The 17,904-nt window shown below is 46.5% G+C and overlaps 2 protein-coding genes and 1 long non-coding RNA gene across 17 annotated transcripts in view; 1 reads left to right on the forward strand and 2 right to left on the reverse strand.

Moving 5' to 3' along the window:
• Window positions 1-8,189, reverse strand: part of uvssa (UV-stimulated scaffold protein A) — a 144,020-nt gene extending 135,831 nt beyond the window's left edge. For 3 of the 15 annotated variants that reach the window (XR_009790356.1, XR_009790357.1, XR_009790355.1), the window contains exons 1-2: window positions 7,683-8,185; window positions 3,417-3,555 (exon numbers count right to left, since the gene is read on the reverse strand). Coding sequence is in view for 5 of the 15 variants with exons in the window: in XM_061786602.1 (XP_061642586.1) it covers window positions 3,417-3,485 (69 nt within the window). In the remaining 10 variants the exon portion in view is untranslated. Of the gene's footprint in view, window positions 1-3,416; window positions 3,556-7,682 lie in introns of all 15 variants that reach the window. The other 12 variants (XM_061786602.1, XM_061786605.1, XR_009790353.1 and 9 more) reach the window with 11 other exon arrangements.
• Window positions 8,190-11,887: 3,698 nt separating this feature from the next.
• On the reverse strand, window positions 11,888-14,004 carry LOC133484291 (uncharacterized). The gene is made up of 3 exons (XR_009790352.1): window positions 13,511-14,004; window positions 13,198-13,410; window positions 11,888-12,420 (listed from the first exon to the last, which is right to left on the reverse strand). It is a non-coding gene; the product is annotated as an uncharacterized LOC133484291 (long non-coding RNA).
• A 3,503-nt stretch (window positions 14,005-17,507) lies between these two features.
• Window positions 17,508-17,904, forward strand: part of syvn1 (synovial apoptosis inhibitor 1, synoviolin) — a 28,100-nt gene continuing 27,703 nt past the window's right edge. The window contains exon 1 of the mRNA XM_061786757.1: window positions 17,508-17,896. The gene's annotated coding sequence lies outside the window, so the exon portion shown is untranslated. The remainder of the gene's footprint in view (window positions 17,897-17,904) is intronic.

Genomic DNA, 17,904 nt, shown 5'->3' on the forward strand with positions numbered 1-17,904 from the left:
TATTGTCTTTTGTGCTGTGGGAAAGTTCCAATTTTAACTAATTGGTCTAAAAAATATTTTTTGAAAACGAATTAGTTATTATCAGCAAATAATTAGACTTTACACCGATCTGATCGGCATCGCCCGATAATTAGCATTTTATGCTGATTGCTTTAATGTCATAAATCACAGATCTGATCAATGACTCCGCAAAAGAAATTTACTTCACGTCGCCATCGTGTACAGTACATTCGTATCCAAAAACTAGCTTATTTTTAGCCTTGTCGGGTGTCTTTTGATGGAGTAGTGTAAATATATGACCACCAATGAAGTAATTTTTTTTTTTTTTTTTTTTTTTTTTTTTTAAAAACATGTCAGCGGTGTGGGACAGACAACACGTAATGCCCAAATCAGACTACAAGACAAATTTGGTCTTTCACGATTGCACTATTTCAGACTACTGCAATAAAATCTTGTATGCCGATACTACCGAATCCCGTTTTTTACGATCACTGGGCTTCATCTTGTCAACTCAAACGCGACCGGATACACGCGTTACCACGCCGATGACAACAATGGATCGTGCCGTGTGTTTATAAGAATAAAATGGGGAAAAAACGTGTGTTGGTGGTCACCGGTACTCAGGAGATGGACGTTCGTTTAAGGCTTGCTTGAGGTATGCTCACGTACTTTTACGGCTTGCAAGCAGGCCACAAAACGTTATGTAGCCTAGCAAGATAGTGCTAGCACTAACTGTTGTAAGCGAACATGCAGCCGTTCTGTCGAATCATGTTCTAAAGTTTTGGTGTGTCTGAATTTAATTACAATAAAGTAATTTAACATTAAGTTGGCACCCATTATTTCTGTCATGTAATGTTGGTTTGATTGGACTGATTAGAATAGGCGGCACGGTGACCGACTGGTTAGAGCGTCAGCCTCACAGTTCTGAGGACCGGGGTTCAATGCCCGGCCCCGCCTGTGTGGAGTTTGCATGTTCTCCCCGTGCCTGCGTGGGTTTTCTCCGGGCACTCCGGTTTCCTCCCACATCCCAAAAACATGCATTAATTGTAGACTCTAAATTGCCCTTAGGTGTGACTGTGAGTGCGAATGGTTGTTTGTTTGTATGTGCCCTGCGATTGGCTGGCAACCAGTTCAGGGTGTACCCCGCCTCCTGCCCGATGATGGCTGGGATAGGCTCCAGCACGCCCGCGACCCTAGTGAGGAGAAGCGGCTCAGAAAACGGATGGATGGATGGATGATTAGAATACATGATCTGACTAGAGCAGTGATTTCCAATCTTTATGGAGCCAAGCCACATATTTTACAATTGAAAAATCTCACAGCACACCAACAAACAAAAATGTCACAAAAAGTGGACCCATTAATCACTGTATGTACTTCCCGCCATCTAATTGAAGACCATTCAGTTTTTCTGTATGTCGCTATGCCTCACTGGCATAAATAGATGAACAAAGATACATTATTTATTGTAAATATAATTTTTGAGCAATTAAGTACACAAGTATGTACAGTAAATGAACAGGTCATTTCAATAGATACATTGCTCCATTTTGTCATCGGATCTGTGATCGGTAATCGTTTTTTTAAACTCCTGATCAGTGATCAGCCCCAAAAATCCTGATCGTGTAAAGCCTACAAATAATGTGCCCTTGTCGAGCGTCTGTGCTGTCTAATCACTTGTGATCGGCAGATTAACTGCAGTGGGCCCAAAAGGTATTTAGTCAGCCACCAATTGTGCAAGTTCTCCCACTTAAAAAGATGAGAGAGGCCTGTAATTTTTGTCGTAGGTATACCTCACCTATGAGAGACAAAATAAAATAAAAAAATACAAATCCAAATGTGATTTTTAAAGAATTTATTAGCAAATTATGGTGGAAAATTAGTATGGAAGTTTTGGGGCTGTTGCTGGGCAACACAGACTTTCAACTCCCTCCAAAGATTTTCTATGGGGTTGAGATCTGGAGACCAGTCCAGTCCTAACCCTAACCCTAGGCCAGTCCAGGACCTTGAAATGCTTTTTTACGAAGCCACTCCTTCATTGCCTGGGCAGTGTGTTTGGGGTCCATGTCATGCTGAAAAACCCAGCCACATTTCATCTTCAATGCCCTTGGTGATGGAAGAGTTTTTTCACTCAAAATCTCACAAGACATGGCCCCATCATTCTTTCCTTTACACAGATCAGTCATCCTGGTCCCTTTGCTGAAAAACAGCCCCAAAGCATGATGCTTCTACCGCCATGCTTCACAGTCGGTATGGTGTTCTTTGGATGCAACTCAGCATTCTTTCTCCTCCAAATCGTTGGTCTTGTATGTCTTCCATTTCCTAATAAATGCTCCCACAGTTGATTTCTTCACACCAAGCTGAGAGCTCTTTGTTCTTGGCTATGGTGTAGTTTGGAGTGTGACTGTTTGAGGTTGTGGACAGGTGTCTTTTATACTTGATAACGAGTTCAAACAGGTGTCATTAGTACAGGTAACGAGTGGAGGACAGAGGAGCCTCTTAAAGAAGTTACAGGTCTGTGAGATCCAGAAATCTTGCTCGTTTGTAGGTGACCAAATACTTATTTACCACTATAATTTGTTAATTCTTCTTTAAAAAAAATTTTTTTTAATTTTCTTCCTCTCATTTTGTCTCTCATAGGTGAGGTATAACTATGATGAAAATTACAGGCCTCATCTTTTTAAATGGGAGACGTTGCACAATTGGTGGCTGACTAAATACTTTTTTGCCCCATTGTATAAAGGGCTGTAGAACAGTGGTGAGATGTGCGGTCACAGTGTGACAGAGGAGTTTAAGATGGAGGTGGGAGTGAATCAGGGATCAACCCTGAGCCCCATCCTTTATGGGGACTCTGATGCAGATTCTCCAATCTCTGAGGTTGAGATCACTGAGGTGGTTAAAAAGCTCCTCGGTAGCAGGGCCCTTGGGGTGGATGGGATCCTCCAAGACTTACTAAAGGCTCTGGATGTTTGGGGCCATCCTGTTTGGCACGCTTCTGATGGTACCGGTATGCTCTGGCCCAAAGACATGTTTTTGCTTTACACGGACTGTTTTCTTTCCATGGTTCCTGACAAATAAACTTACTTGAATGATTTTAAGAAAATATTAGCAGGGCTGGGGCAGAGGTGTTCATATAACATGTCCATGCACTAGGGCTGAACAATCTATCGTTGTCTAGATATGAACATTTAAGATACAAGATGGCGCCTACCAGTGTGGTCGCCTCGGTAGCGCGCTCTCTAGTATTGTCTTTGTTTTTGTGTTTTTCGTCCGTCTTTGGAGACCTTACACGACTCACTTACACAAGGGGAGACCTGCTAACCATCAAGGAGTCTACTCCGGACTTTCTGTCACCAACTTTCGAATATCCGCTCAGTTTCCCCCCCCCCCCCCCCCCCCCCCCCCGAGTTACTCACCGGAGCGGCGTCCGCGGTTTTCGGCGCATGGAGACGGAAGCGGCGCCACAGAGGGAAGCGAGCCGGCATTCAGGTGAAACTCCGCAAGAGAGGACACAGATTGGCGTTCCCGTCGATCCACCTCGCGAATGTACGCTCCCTACCCAACAAAATGGACGAGCTTCATCTTCTGTTAAAGACACGTAAAGACTTCGGACGTTCCACGGCCATGTGCTTCACGGAGACCTGGCTCTGCGATGCTGTACCCGATGGCGGTGTTATGCTTCCCGGTTTCCACATTCATCGAGCGGACCGCGACATGGAATCATCGGGGAAAACAAAGGGCGGCGGGATATGCCTCTATATCAACAAAAAATGGTGTACGGACGTCACGGTGCTCAGCACACACTGCAGCCCGCATTTGGAGTCGCTATTCTTAAACTGTAAACCATTCTACTCGCCACGTGAGTTCGCATCATTCATACTGGCTGGAGTCTATATTCCGCCTCAAGCTAACACGAACGCCGCATTGCTAACGCTCGCCAATCAAGTCAACGAAATTGAAAAAAAACACCCCGACTCACCCCTCATTATTCTCGGGGACTTTAACAAAGCTAAACTCAACCACGAACTCCCTAAATACAAGCAGCACATCGACTGTCCTACCAGGGAAAATAATACTTTAGACCACTGCTACACCACGGTAAAAAACGCATACCGTGCTATACCTCGTGCAGCCTTGGGCTCGTCTGATCACTGCTTAATTCACTTAATACCGACGTACAGGCAAGAACTTAAATGTGCGAAGCCTACAGTGAAAACAGTCAAAAGGTGGACAAATGAAGCCAAGATGGAACTTCAAAGCTGTTTAGACTGCACAGACTGGAGTGTCTTTGAAAATTCAGCTGGCAGCCTGGATGAATATACGGGCACTGTCACATCCTATATCAGTTTCTGTGAAGAGGTCTGTGTACCAACAAAATCATTTCGCACATTCAACAACAATAAGCCGTGGTTCACTGCTAAACTTAAGCAGCTTCGCCAAGCGAAGGAGGATGCATATCAGAGCGGGGACAGGGCCCTGTTTAATCGAGCTAGAAACCAGCTGACCAAAGAAATTAACATTGCAAAGAGGATCTATACAGCAAAGTTGGAAAAACAGTTTAGCGCAAACGACTCTAAATCAGTCTGGCATGCATTCCAATCGCTGACTAATTACAAGCGACGATCCCCCCAAGCTGAGAACAATAGCACACTAGCCAACGACTTGAATACCTTCTACTGCAGATTTGAAAAGGACAGTTTCACACCACACACCAACCCGGCCGCACCCGCGACCACAATCACACCTCTGACCTCTGCGTTAACCATCCATGAACAGGATGTGAGACGCATCTTCAAACAACAAAAGATTAACAAAGCGGCAGGCCCGGACCACGTGTCCCCATCCTGCCTCAAAGTCTGCGCGGACCAGCTCGCTCCAGTCTTCACTCAGATCTTCAACAGATCTCTGGAACTGTGCGAAGTTCCATCCTGTTTCAAACGCTCCACCATCATCCCAGTTCCCAAGAAACCTGCAATCTCGGGTCTGAATGACTACAGGCCTGTCGCTTTGACATCTGTGGTCATGAAGTCCTTTGAACGTCTTGTGCTGGACCACCTCAAGAGTGTCACAGGTCCCCTGCTGGACCCCCTGCAGTTTGCCTACCAAGCGAACAGATCTGCGGATGATGCAGTCAACATGGGACTGCACTTCATCCTAGAACACCTCGACAGTGCAGGGACCTACGCGGGGATCCTGTTCGTGGACTTCAGCTCAGCGTTCAACACCATCATCCCTGAACTCCTTTCATCCAAGCTTCTCCAGCTCAGCGTCTCACCTGCCATCTGCCAGTGGATTTACAGCTTTCTGACGGGCAGGACACAGCAGGTCAGGCTGGGGGAGGCCACCTCATCCACATGCAGCATCAGCACTGGGGCGCCCCAAGGTTGTGTCCTCTCTCCGCTGCTCTTCTCTCTCTACACGAACGACTGCACCTCAGCGAACCCGACTGTCAAACTCCTGAAGTTTGCAGATGACACCACTGTCATCGGCCTCATCAAGGACGGTGACGAGTCTGCATATCGACAGGAAGCGGAGCGGCTGGAGTTGTGGTGCGGCCGACACAACCTGGAGCTGAACACGCTCAAGACTGTAGAGATGATCGTGGACTTCAGGAGGCATCCTTCGCCACAGCTGCCCCTCACGTTGTCCAGCTGCCTTGTGTCAACCGTCGAGACCTTCAAGTTCCTGGGAATTACAATCTCCCAGGACCTGAAGTGGGCGACCAACATCAACTCCGTCCTCAAAAAGGCCCAGCAGAGGATGTACTTCCTGCGGCTTCTGAGAAAGCACGGCCTGCCACCGGAGCTGCTGAGACAGTTCTACACAGCGGTCATCGAATCAGTCCTGTGTTCTTCCATCACAGTCTGGTTTGCTGCTGCTACAAAAAAGGACAAACTCCGACTGCAACGGACAATCAAAACTGCTGAAAGGATTGTCGGTACCCCCCTACCCACCCTTGAGGACTTGCACGCTGCCAGAACTAAGACAAGGGCGTGCAAAATCCTCTCGGACCCTCCCTACCCCAGTCACCAGCTCTTCCAGCTCCTTCCCTCAGGTAGGCGCTACCGATCAATGCAAACTAGAACTAGTAGACATTCCAACAGCTTCTTCCCTCTTGCAATCAACTTCTTAAACAGCTAACTTATAATTCCATTACAACAAGCTGGCAATTTTTTGACTTGAGTTTGTTGTCACATTTCTGTGGGGCCAATTATGTATTACTCGTGCACTCACTGTACTTGTCTCGCCGTGCTGCACTATTTGCATATACTGGCCACTCATGCCAGAGTAGCATCTGCTCCATTTGCACACTGATTGAGGAGTATCTGTAACATTTGCACAACCATTGTCCCAGATTATCGCACTACTCGTCACTTTAAACCGCATACACTCCTTGAAGTCTCAGTGCCCTTTGCACAATGGTCATTGCACCGGACTATTGCGATATTAGCCATTCGAACTGCTCTAAGTGCTAGAGGACTCTGCATCTTTTTGCACAATTGTTTTTTGTCAATGTCTTTATGTCTCCAAAGTGTTCTGTAAATTGACTGTCTGTTGTACTAGAGCGGCTCCAACTACCGGAGACAAATTCCTTGTGTGTTTTGGACATACTTGGCAAATAAAGATGATTCTGATTCTGATATTAATATGGCAAACGCTACAACGATATATACTTTCCCCACTTGCAACTGCATGTACAGCTCAGCCAGTCGTAAAAATCATTTAGGGCTGCTTACGCTTACCTTAACCGCTTAGGCCAGAAAATCACAAACATTTCATGCTAGCCAAAGGGAGGGAGCGATGGGCACACACACACACACACACACACACACACACACACACAGTCAGTACAGAATTAGTACACCCTGACTGCAAAAAATAGGTTTTCCTCCATTATTTGGAGGTACTTTGAATTGAAAAAAAGAGGATCTTAACCAGAGTGAGGTGTTGTGCAAGGTAAAGAAATTTCTTGGAAAAGAAATTGCGAAATGACTCCACTTTCCTCGGCTCAGCAACATGGCAAGAAAATACTTCAACATGCTCTTAATCTATGCCTAAATCCTGAGGTGCTTTCCCTGAACTTGAAAACCGTGATCAGGCAGTTCCACAACAGCTGATCTGAATTAGTTCAATCAAGTCTGAGCATGGTCAGCTTGAGCAAAAATCATGCACGGCCACAACCAAAATACAACATCAGTAGAGCCCTGATATGAAACAGATCGAAACATGTCAAGTTGCTTACGTCCGCTGTGCAATTGGGGGTGCTAATGCGGGGGTATAGTGAAATGAAAATAGCCATCAATCCATTTTCCATACCTCTTATCCTCACTAGGGTGGGTGGTCGTGCTGGAGCCTATCCCAGCTATCGTCGGGTGAGTGGCGGGGTACACCCTGAACTGGTCGCCTGCCAATCGCAGGCCACATATAAAGAAACAACCATTCGTACTCATATTCACACCTATAGGCAATTTTGGGTCTTCAATTAACCTAATGTGCGTGTTTTCGGGATGTGGGAGGAAACCCACGCAGGCACGGGGAGAACATGCAAACTCCACACAGGCGAGGCCGGATTTGAACCCGGGTCCTCAGAACTCCGAGGCAGGTGTACTCGCCAGTCGGTCACCGTGCCGCCCCCGCCCATAGTATTTATATATTTAGTTTGTCTGTTCCATTGCACTTACCAGCTTGTTAGGATCCTAAACCTTGGTCCAGATATCAACTTATTCAGATGTGTTCTTAGTCATTTACGAAGTCAACTGATGCAGCAGTTTTGGCATACAGTAAACAATTTTTTGGGTGCAAACTGTACATGACGCACCTACGTTATTTTTCTTCCCGTTGTTCTTGTTGCTCTTCTTCTTTTTTTCTTCTTCTTATTTTTCTTCTTCTTCTTTTTCTTCTTCTTTGGCGTCGCCGGCGCCGCCATATTGGATGTGGCAAAATGGAGCGCTCAGGACGGCTGTCCCCCCCAATTCAGAGGCTGTGTTCGGAAACGTTCACTCATTCTCTACTCCTGAATCATTATATATCGATTTTTATTATGTGGACTATAAAGTGCACTCATCAGTGAAATGAAAAATCGTCTGTGTCCCCACCAAGGGTCTATAGCCACCCAGTAGCGCTCCAAGCTCGTGTTGTTTCGTTCAGAATAACGAATCTTTTTAGTGACCGAACTGAACTGAATCTGTTTATTAAATGATTCGTTCTTTGAGCTTGGCGAGCGAGTCGGCTGGGAGCGAAAACGGAACTGCTGAAGCGTCTGTCACTCACTAATGAATCTTCGGCGAATGATCAATGAGCAACCAGCGTGCAGGAGGGGGCGGGACTTCATAATGCCATGTGATTTGCAATTCGCCAGCGTTGTCACTCACTTCGGCGAATGACCAATGAGCAGCCAGCGTAAGGCAGCGCCGTGCAGGCGGGCGAGGGACTTAAGTGAATTGAATTTACTGAAGAACTGAAGAGTGATTAGTTCAGGGGAGGGACTTAAGTGAACTGGTGTAACCGGGTCAACCTGTGTGTTTAATGAAGTACCGTGTATATATATATCGTGACACAAAATCTGTTACTGCCTGGCAAGAAAATGTCTCCAGTGTCAACTGTGTGTATGTAGCTCGATGCTCCTCCTCTGTAATTTCTTCTTCTGTGGTCCCCACTATGAATGCTTTATGCCCTTTTGTACAATTCTCCTGTGGGAGAGGAGGTCGAGTGGACAGTACAATTTACATGGCGGTTCTGCTGTTGTCTGTTTTATCCGAATAAAGGGAGATCGTATCCGAAAAGGACCCGGTGTCACAGCATCATTCGCAGAAGCACACTGGTCACACTATTGTACTGAAGAACTGAAGGGTGATTCTTTCGTTGAACTTCGTTGCAATGTACTAGTACAATGAGTGATTAGTTTGCGCAAGGAACGAAGTCCTACGCAGTAAATGTACTCATGAGTGATTTTAACCACAAGGACATCAGGCTTTCACGAGCAGCCATTTCTTCCAGCTAAGGGCTAATGTTGAATTAGTCAAGCACATGAAAACAAGCACACATATTTAAAATAAATGTTTGCACTTGTCCTACAGTATGGTGGCCAACCTACCGCCCGGGGTAAATTGTCAGACCTTGCGTCATCGTGCCAATACCCCAACCTGCCAGGACCTCAAACTGCCAGTACCCCAATGGGGTGCGAGGGCCCAATTATTGCTGGTTGCAGCTCTAGTTAGGGGCCGAGGAGTGACCTGTGAGGTCCCTATTGTATTTGTAGAAATTATTATTATTATTATTATTATTATTATTAGGGCCTGAGCAGCGACCGCTGTGAGGTCCCTATTGCTTTTGTAGAAATTATTATTATTATTATGATTATTAGCTTTTCTGAGGTCGCCACAAAACAGAACATGGTGACAGTTCATCAAAGACCTATTTGCGCTAACATTGCACCTACGACTACGGAAATTCCTACACGCGTGTAGCACCCCCACACGAACAACATTTTAATTACAACCCATGTCCGAAACTCAACAGAAAATTATCCATCCATCCATCCATTTTCTGAGCCGCTTCTCCTCAATAGGGTCGCGGGCGTGCTGGAGCCTATCCCAGCTGTCATCGGGCAGGAGGCGGGGTACACCCTGAACTGGTTGCCAGCCAATCGCAGGGCACATAGGAACAAACAACCATTCGCACTCACAGTCATGCCTACGGGTAATTTAGAGTCTCCAATTCATGCATGTTTTTGGGATGTGGGAGGAAACCGGAGTACTCGGAGAAAACCCACGCAGGCACGGGGAGAACATGCAAACTCCACACAAGCGGGGCCGGGGATTGAACCCGGGTCCTCAGAACTGTGAGGCTGACGCTCTAACCAGTCGGCCACCGTGCCAGAAAATTATCTATGGCCTTTTAAATGTAACATTCAGAGTAGTTAAAAGTCCCACCATCATTAGCAACAATATATACAGTAGTGTAGTAGGCCTAAGAGTTCATCACCTTTTTTCCATTTACTCAATATAACCTTTGAAAAGGCTTTGCACTTGTTCAACAGGAATTGTGCCCTACCTATGGTCTGGGGGCCATTTGCGGGCCATCCCCCATTATTGTGTGGCCCGCATTTTCTCAATGTAACCTTTGAGAAGGCTTTGCACTTGTCCAACAGCAGTCGTGTCCTACTTATGGCCTTGGAGTCTCCAATTCAGAATCATCTTTATTTGCCAAGTATGTCCAAAACACACAAGGAATTTGTCTCCGGTAGTTGGAGCCGCTCTAGTACAACAGACAGTCAATTTACAGAACACTTTGGAGACAGAGACATTGACAAAAAACAATTGTGCAAAACGATGCAGTCCTCTAGCACTTAGAGCAGTTCGAATAACTAATATTGCAATAGACCTGTGCAATGACCATTGTGCAAGGGGCGCTGAGACTTCAAGGAGTGTATGCGGTTTAAAGTGACGAGTAGTGCGATAATCTGGGACAATGTTGGTTGTGCAAATGTGACAGATACTCCTCAATCAGTGTGCAAATGGAGAAGATGCTACTCTGGCATGAGTGGCCAGTATATGCAAATAGTGCAGCATGGCGAGAAACGACAGTAAGTGCACGAGTAGTACATAATTGGCCCCACAGAAATGTGACAACGAACTCAAGTCAAAAAAAAATTGCCAGCTTGTTGTAATGGAATTATAGGTTAGGTGTTTAAGAAGTTGATCGCAAGAGGGAAGAAGCTGTTGGAATGTCTACTTGTTCTAGTTTGCATTGATCGGTAGCGCCTACCTGAGGGAAGGAGCTGGAAGAGCTGGTGACCGGGGTGCGGAGGGTCCGAGAGGATTTTGCACGCCCTTGTCTTAGTTCTGGCAGCGTGCAAGTCCTCAATGGTACCGACAATCCTTTCAGCAGTTTTGATTGTCCGTTGCAGTCGGAGTTTGTCGGAATTACAATCTCTCAGGTCCTGAGAGATTGTAATTCCCAGGAACTTGAAGGTCTCGACGGTTGACACAAGGCGGCTGGACAACGTGAGGGCCAGCTGTGGCGAAGGATGCCTCCTGAAGTCCACAATCATCTCTACAGTCTTGAGCGTGTTCAGCTCCAGGTTGTGTTGGCCGCACTACAGCTCCAGCCGCTCCACTTCCTGTCGATATGCAGACTCGTCACCGTCCTTGATGAGGCCGATGACAGTGGTGTCATCTGCAAACTTCAGGAGTTTGACAGTCGGGTTCGCTGAGGTGCAGTCGTTTGTGTAGAGAGAGAAGAGCATCGGAGAGAGGACACAACCTTGGGGCGCCCCAGTGCTGATGCTGCGTGTGGATGAGGTGGCCTCCCCCAGCCTGACCTGCTGTGTCCTGCCCGTCAGAAAGCTGTAAATCCATTGGCAGATAGCAGGTGAGACGCTGAGCTGGAGAAGCTTGGATGAAAGGAGTTCAGGGATGATGGTGTTGAACGCTGAGCTGAAGTCCACGAACAGGATCCTCGCGTAGGTCCCTGCACTGTCGAGGTGTTCTAGGATGAAGTGCAGTCCCATGTTGACTGCATCATCCGCAGACCTGTTCGCTTGGTAGACAAACTGCAGGGGGTCCAGCAGGGGACCTGTAACACTCTTGAAGTGGTCCAGCACGAAACGTTCAAAGGACTTCATGACCACAGATGTCAAAGCGACAGGCCTGTAGTCATTCAGACCCGAGATTGCAGGTTTCTTGGGGACTGGAATGATGGTGGAGCGTTTGAAACAGGATGGAACTTCGCACAGTTCCAGAGATCTATTGAAGATGTGAGTGAAGATTGGAGCGACCTGGTCCGCGCAGACTTTGAGGCAGGATGGGGACACATGGTCCGGGCCTGCCGCTTTGTTAATCTTTTGTTGTTTGAAGATGCGTCTCACATCCTGTTCATGAATGGTTAACGCAGAAGTCAGAGGTGTGATTGTGGTCGCGGGTGCGGCCGGGTGGGTGTGTGGTGTGAAAGTGTCCTTTTCAAATCTGCAGTAGAAGGTATTCAAGTCGTTGGCTAGTGTGCTATTGTTCTCAGCTTGGGGGGATCGTCGCTTGTAATTAGTCAGCGATTGGAATGCATGCTAGACTGATTTAGAGTCGTTTGCGCTAAACTGTTTTTCCAACTTTGCTGCATAGTTTCTTTTTGCAATGTTAATTTCTTTGGTCACCTGGTTTCTAGCTCGATTATACAGGGCCCTGTCCCCGCTCTGATATGCGTCCTCCTTAGCTTGGCGAAGCTGCATGCATGTTTTTGGGATGTGGGAGGAAACCGGAGTGCCCGGAGAAAACCCACGCAGGCACGGGGAGAACATGCAAACTCCACACAGGCGGGGCTGGGGATTGAACCCGGGTCCTCAGAACTGTGAGGCTGGTTCTCTAACCAGTCGTGCCGCCAAACAGAATACATCCATCCATCCATTTTCTGAGCCGCTTCTCCTCACTAGGGTCGCGGGAAACAGAATACAATAATTTGCAAATCATGTTCAACCTATATTTAATTGAATACACGACAAAGACAAGACATTTAATGTTCAAACTGATAAACTTGATTGTTTTTAGTAAATAATCATTAACTTAGAATTTTATGGCTGCAAAAAAGCTGGGACAGGGTAACGATACTAAATTGTATCAACTTTGACTGGACCCAAAAGCAGATTGAGAGAGAGAGAGAGAGAGAAAGAAAGAGAGCGATAGAGAGAGAGAGGGGGAGAGAGAGAGAGAGAGGCACAAAGCGCCCCCCAAGCTCCAAGAATTGGACTGCAGGACACCGACCATGACAGTACCCCCCTTCAACGGATGCCTCTTGCCATCCTACCAGGCTTGTCAGGATGCACCTCGTAAAAGTCCCTAATCAGCGAGTCATCCAAAATAAGCTTGCACGAGATCCAGGAACCTTCTTCCGGACCATACCCCTCCCAGTCTACAAGAAACTGAAAGCCCTGCCTCGGGGCCGTACATTAAGGATGCGTGACATCGTGAAGGCAGGGTGGTTGTCGATGACACGGGGGGGCGGAGAGGGTACAGCCGGAGGGCTAAGGGTACTGGTGGAAACTGGTTTAAGCAGGGAAACATGAAATGTCTGGTGGATCTTGAGGGATAGGGTGAGTTTTAAATGTACAGAGGTGGGATTGATGATTTTGGTGATCAGAAAAGGTCCAATGAAACGTTCTGTTTGAAGAGGGAGGTCACAGTAGGAGAGCCACACCATCTGACCCACCTTGTATTCCAGCGTGGGAGAGTGATGAAGATTTGCCATGCGTTTGTTCTTCTCAGCTGAACGAGCAAGAGCAGCCCTGACGTCCTTCCATATGGATTGGACACCTCAAAGATAGTCCCTTATCGCGGGAACCACCACCGTATGCTCTTGTTCCTTAAACAAAGGAGTTTGGAAACCGTAACACCACATGAAGTGATACATACCTGAGGGGAGCTAGTGAAGAAGAAGAAGAATCACCTTTTATTGTCATGAACACGCATGCATGCACATGAAATTTGTTCTCTGCATTTAACCCATCACAGTGAATACATACACATGATAGTGGAACACACTGGAGCAGGGGGCAGCTGGAGCATTTCGGGTTATTAGTGTCTTGCTCAAGGACACCACCGCCGTGAGTCCGGAGGATGTTGATGGATGGTCCAGTCGGGGTCTTGAACCTAGGTCCCCCACGGTGGTAGGTGATGAGCTTAACCATTGGGCCACGGCTGCCCACAGCTGAGGGAGTTGTGGGCATATTCCACTCATGGGATAAAGGTGCTCTAGGAGGCAGGATTGCATGCAGCAACGCAGCGAAGAGCAGATTCCAGGTTTTGGTTCGCCCGCTCCGTCTGGCCTTTGGCTTGGGGTTGGTAAGACAGACTGTCTGCTGCCCCCACCGCTTTGCAGAATTCTTTACACACCTGGGAGGAGAACTGAGCACCTCGGTCTGAGACAATGTCAATCGGAATGCCATGAAGTCTGAATACGTGGAGGACAAGAAGGTTAGCTGTTTCAAACGCAGAGAGCAACTTGGGAAGGGGTACATAATGGTCACACTTGGAGAATCGATCAATGATGGTAAGGATGATGGTGTTACCTTCAGAGGGGGTAACGTAGTAGGCTGGTAACGAAGTCCAGCAAAATATGGGACCAAGGGCAGCTAGGAATGGGTAAGGGGCGCAGCAGACCAGCTGGGGGTTGATGCGAAGCTTTACTCCGGGCACAGACGGCACAGGCTAGGACGAACTCATGAGTGTCTTTAGCCAGACTGGGCCACCGGAAGGTTCAGGTGATTCTGGGAGGACAGGTTAGTTTGGTGTTATGAGCCCATTGAAGTACTTCTGAGCGGGTGGAATCAGGCATGAAGAGACGGTCAGGGGGTCCGGTCTTGGGATCGGGTTGGGTTCTCTGAGCTTTGCTGGCCATTCCCCATTTTTGTGCGGCCACCATTTTCTCAATATTACCTTTGACGCGGTTTTCCACTTCTCTGACAGCAGTAGTGTCCAACCTACGGCCCAGGGACCATTTGCTTTCCATCCTCCTATTTTGTGTGGCCAGACCTTTTTCCAACATTTGCATGGGTCATACTTTTGCACTTGTCTTACAGCGTGGTGTCCAAATTATAGCCCGGGGGCCATTTGGGGCCCTTACTTCGTCGTGCCAATTCCCCAACCTACCTGTACCTCAAACTGCCAGTAACCTAACAGGGCAAGGGCCCGATTATAGCTTCTCGCAGCGCTAGTTATTATTATCATTTTAGTCATCACAAAGAAGGCCGTTTTTGATGCACTAAACATGCACGAAAACTCAATAAATTTGACTCACGCATTGTTGAAATATTTATTTTAAAAAACTATAATATTAATTAATTTGTAATTAATTTCGATGACCCAAAAATGGCTTGACAGCCCCCCTTAGAACTATGACTAAACTAATCAAAGCACAACTCGGTGATAAGTTTGACATACGGCTCTGAAAATTGGTACACTTATAGAGGAACCCAAATGCACAAAATAGTGAGAGCGAGCGATATCGTAACTCCAACAGGAAGTGAACTATGACCTTCTGAAGGAAAAAAGTGCAAAATTTTAGCATTTTTTTCCAGGTTTATACTTTTGCGAACTCCTCCTACAGCTTTCATCCGATTCCCTTCAAACTTGGTCTGTAACATCTCAAGACATGGTACATTAAAAGTTATCTAAAGTTTTTTAATCCGACGAACTACAGGGCCGGGGTGCAAGGGCCCGATTATAGTTGCTCGCAGCTCTAGTTTGTATTGTTTTTAATGCAACACTCTCACTGCCGTCATGCTATAGAATATTACAACATTACGAAGCGAAATAGCATTCTAATTGTAATGAAGCAACTGATTGATGACGTTTTTATTGTCCATCCATCCATTTTCTACCACTTATCTGAGGTTGGGTCACGGGGGCAGTAGCTTTAGCAGGGACGCCCAGACTTCCCTCTCCGCAGCCACTTCATCCAGCTCTTCCGGTGGGATCCCGAGGGGTTCCCAGGCCAGCCGAGAGACGTAGTCTCTCCAGCGTGTCCTGGTTCGTCCCCGGGGTCTCCTTTTAGTCATCACAAACAAGGCCATTTTTGATGCACTAAATGTGGGACGTTCCCGGAACACCTCACCAGGTAGGCGTCCGGGAGGCATCCTAATCAAATGCCCCAGCCACCTCATCTTACTCCTCTCAAAGTGGAGGAGCAGCAGCTCTACTCTGAGCCCCTCCCGGATTGAGAGCTTCACTTTTCGGCTGAGCTCCTTCTTTACCACAACGGACCGATACAAAGTCCGCATCACTGCAGACGCTGCACCAATCCGCCTGTCGATCTCCCGTTCTATTCTTCCCTCACTCGTGAACAAGACCCCAAGATACTTGAACTCCTCCACTTGGGGCAGGATCTCATCCCGGACCTGGATAAGGCACGCCACCCTTTTCCAACTGAGGACTATGGTCTCAGATTTGGAGGTGCTGATTCCCAACCGAGCCGCTTTACACTCGGCTGCGAACCGCTTCAGTGAGAATTGGAGATCACGGCTTGATGAAGCCAACAGAACCACATCATCTGCAAAAAGCAGAGATGCAATTCTGAGGCCACCAAACCGGACCCCCTCTACGCTTCGGCTGCGTCTAGAAATTCCGTCCATATAAGTTATGAACAGAATGGGTGACAAAGGGCAGCCTTGGCGGAGTCCAACACTCACCGGAAACGAGTCCGACCAACTGCTGGCAATGCGGATCAAACTCTGACACCGGTCGTACAGGGACCAAACAGCCCGTTTCAGGGGGTTTGATACCCCATACTCCCGAAGCACCCCCCACAGGACCCGCCGAGGGACACAGTCGAACGCCTTCTCCAAGTCCACAAAACACATGTCGACTGACATGCACCTTCGAGGACCCTGCCGAGGGTGGAGAGATGGTCCACTGTTCCACGACCAGGACGAAAACCACGTTTTTATTGTAAAAAGTTAAAATCAAAACTGAGCTCCTAGTCTTTGATTATACTTGCATCCAATGACTTGATTCAATAGACAAAGGGAAACGCTACACCACCACACTACAGGGAAACAACCCCCTTTTATGATTTCAGCAGTCCCTAACATGTCTCATGACTCACGCGTTGTCTCGTCCAGTGCTTCAATGTTCCTAATAAAACACTTTCTGCTTTGATTACATAGTTTTTTTTCTTATACACCAACATAGCATATTTCAACTCGATTCTGGCAGAATTCAGAACTATTTAATGATTAAGATCATTTAATCACTAAAAGAGTAAAGAGTAATACAAGGCATTACGCAATCGGAACCATGGCACAGACTTTTAAAAATGTAAAAATTATGTTTGTATTTTCACTCATAAAAACAATCAGGATTGCGTTGCACAAGAAGCTTGTCGTAACATTATTTTTGTTTTTATATGTTTCATGTATATTAGCAATGCCCTGTTTTTATGTTGAAAACTTTCTGTGAGCAACCCTGAACAAAAGGAAAAATAAAATTTTAAAAATAAAACATTTATGCCATTAGAATGTACATTACAACCCGATGTCTTGGTTCAGCAACCTAAACCTTGAAGACAAGAAATTGCTCAACCAAATTTGGAAACGAGCTAGTAGACGGATAGGGGAATCACAGCTGAACCTAGAACCCATGTTTTACAAATAGTGACAGAGGCTAGTTGAAAGATGCCTAGAAGATGGCTGCCACCCTCTAAACTGAGAATATCAGCTTCTTCTCTCAACAGAGGCAGTTTTGTAGCCATTAAAACATTGAACACTGCACAGTAATTAGGATATTGTTGTTCCTTGGTTTGTACTGAATTTTTAAGTTACGGCTTTACTATCTTCTCAATTGATGTATTTGTTGTCATTGCTACGTCACTGTCTTTTTAATTTTATTATTGGTTTAAATTATGTGTGTGGAGCGTGAGCAGCCAACTTACTGCATTTGTCCTGTATTTGAATGGTCAATTTGCCTGATGAAACTGACGTAGCTCAAGAGGCAGGCAGACAACTTCCTATTGGTCCACGTTGAGTTGTACCGTAATACTTATAAAACGCTATGACGTGTAGCGCTCATAATACAGCCAGAACCTAAACATTTTTAAATAGGTCACAAACATTTGTTACACATAGTAAATAGTTCGTTTAGAGTGCGAGTCAGGCTCATTGTTCTTGGGTAAAAGTGCAATTGCGCTAATTTAGTTGTTGTTGTGTCGAGTTACCGTACGAGCCGGATGTGATGTGGCTGCCAGACAGCAAGCCAAAGATAAACACGTCGCCCTAACAAGAGGGGCGAGAATCTGAAATAGCATTGAACGGCTGCTTTAAATTCTCGAAATGAAGTAATTACCGAGGACATACATATCTTAGAAAACAATTTTGTTGCAAATACGGAGCAAGTCTTCCGCATACATCGGTTTGGTGAGTTC

This window comes from Phyllopteryx taeniolatus, chromosome 10 (assembly GCF_024500385.1).
Source record: "Phyllopteryx taeniolatus isolate TA_2022b chromosome 10, UOR_Ptae_1.2, whole genome shotgun sequence".
In the NCBI taxonomy this organism is placed as follows: domain Eukaryota; kingdom Metazoa; phylum Chordata; class Actinopteri; order Syngnathiformes; family Syngnathidae; genus Phyllopteryx; species Phyllopteryx taeniolatus.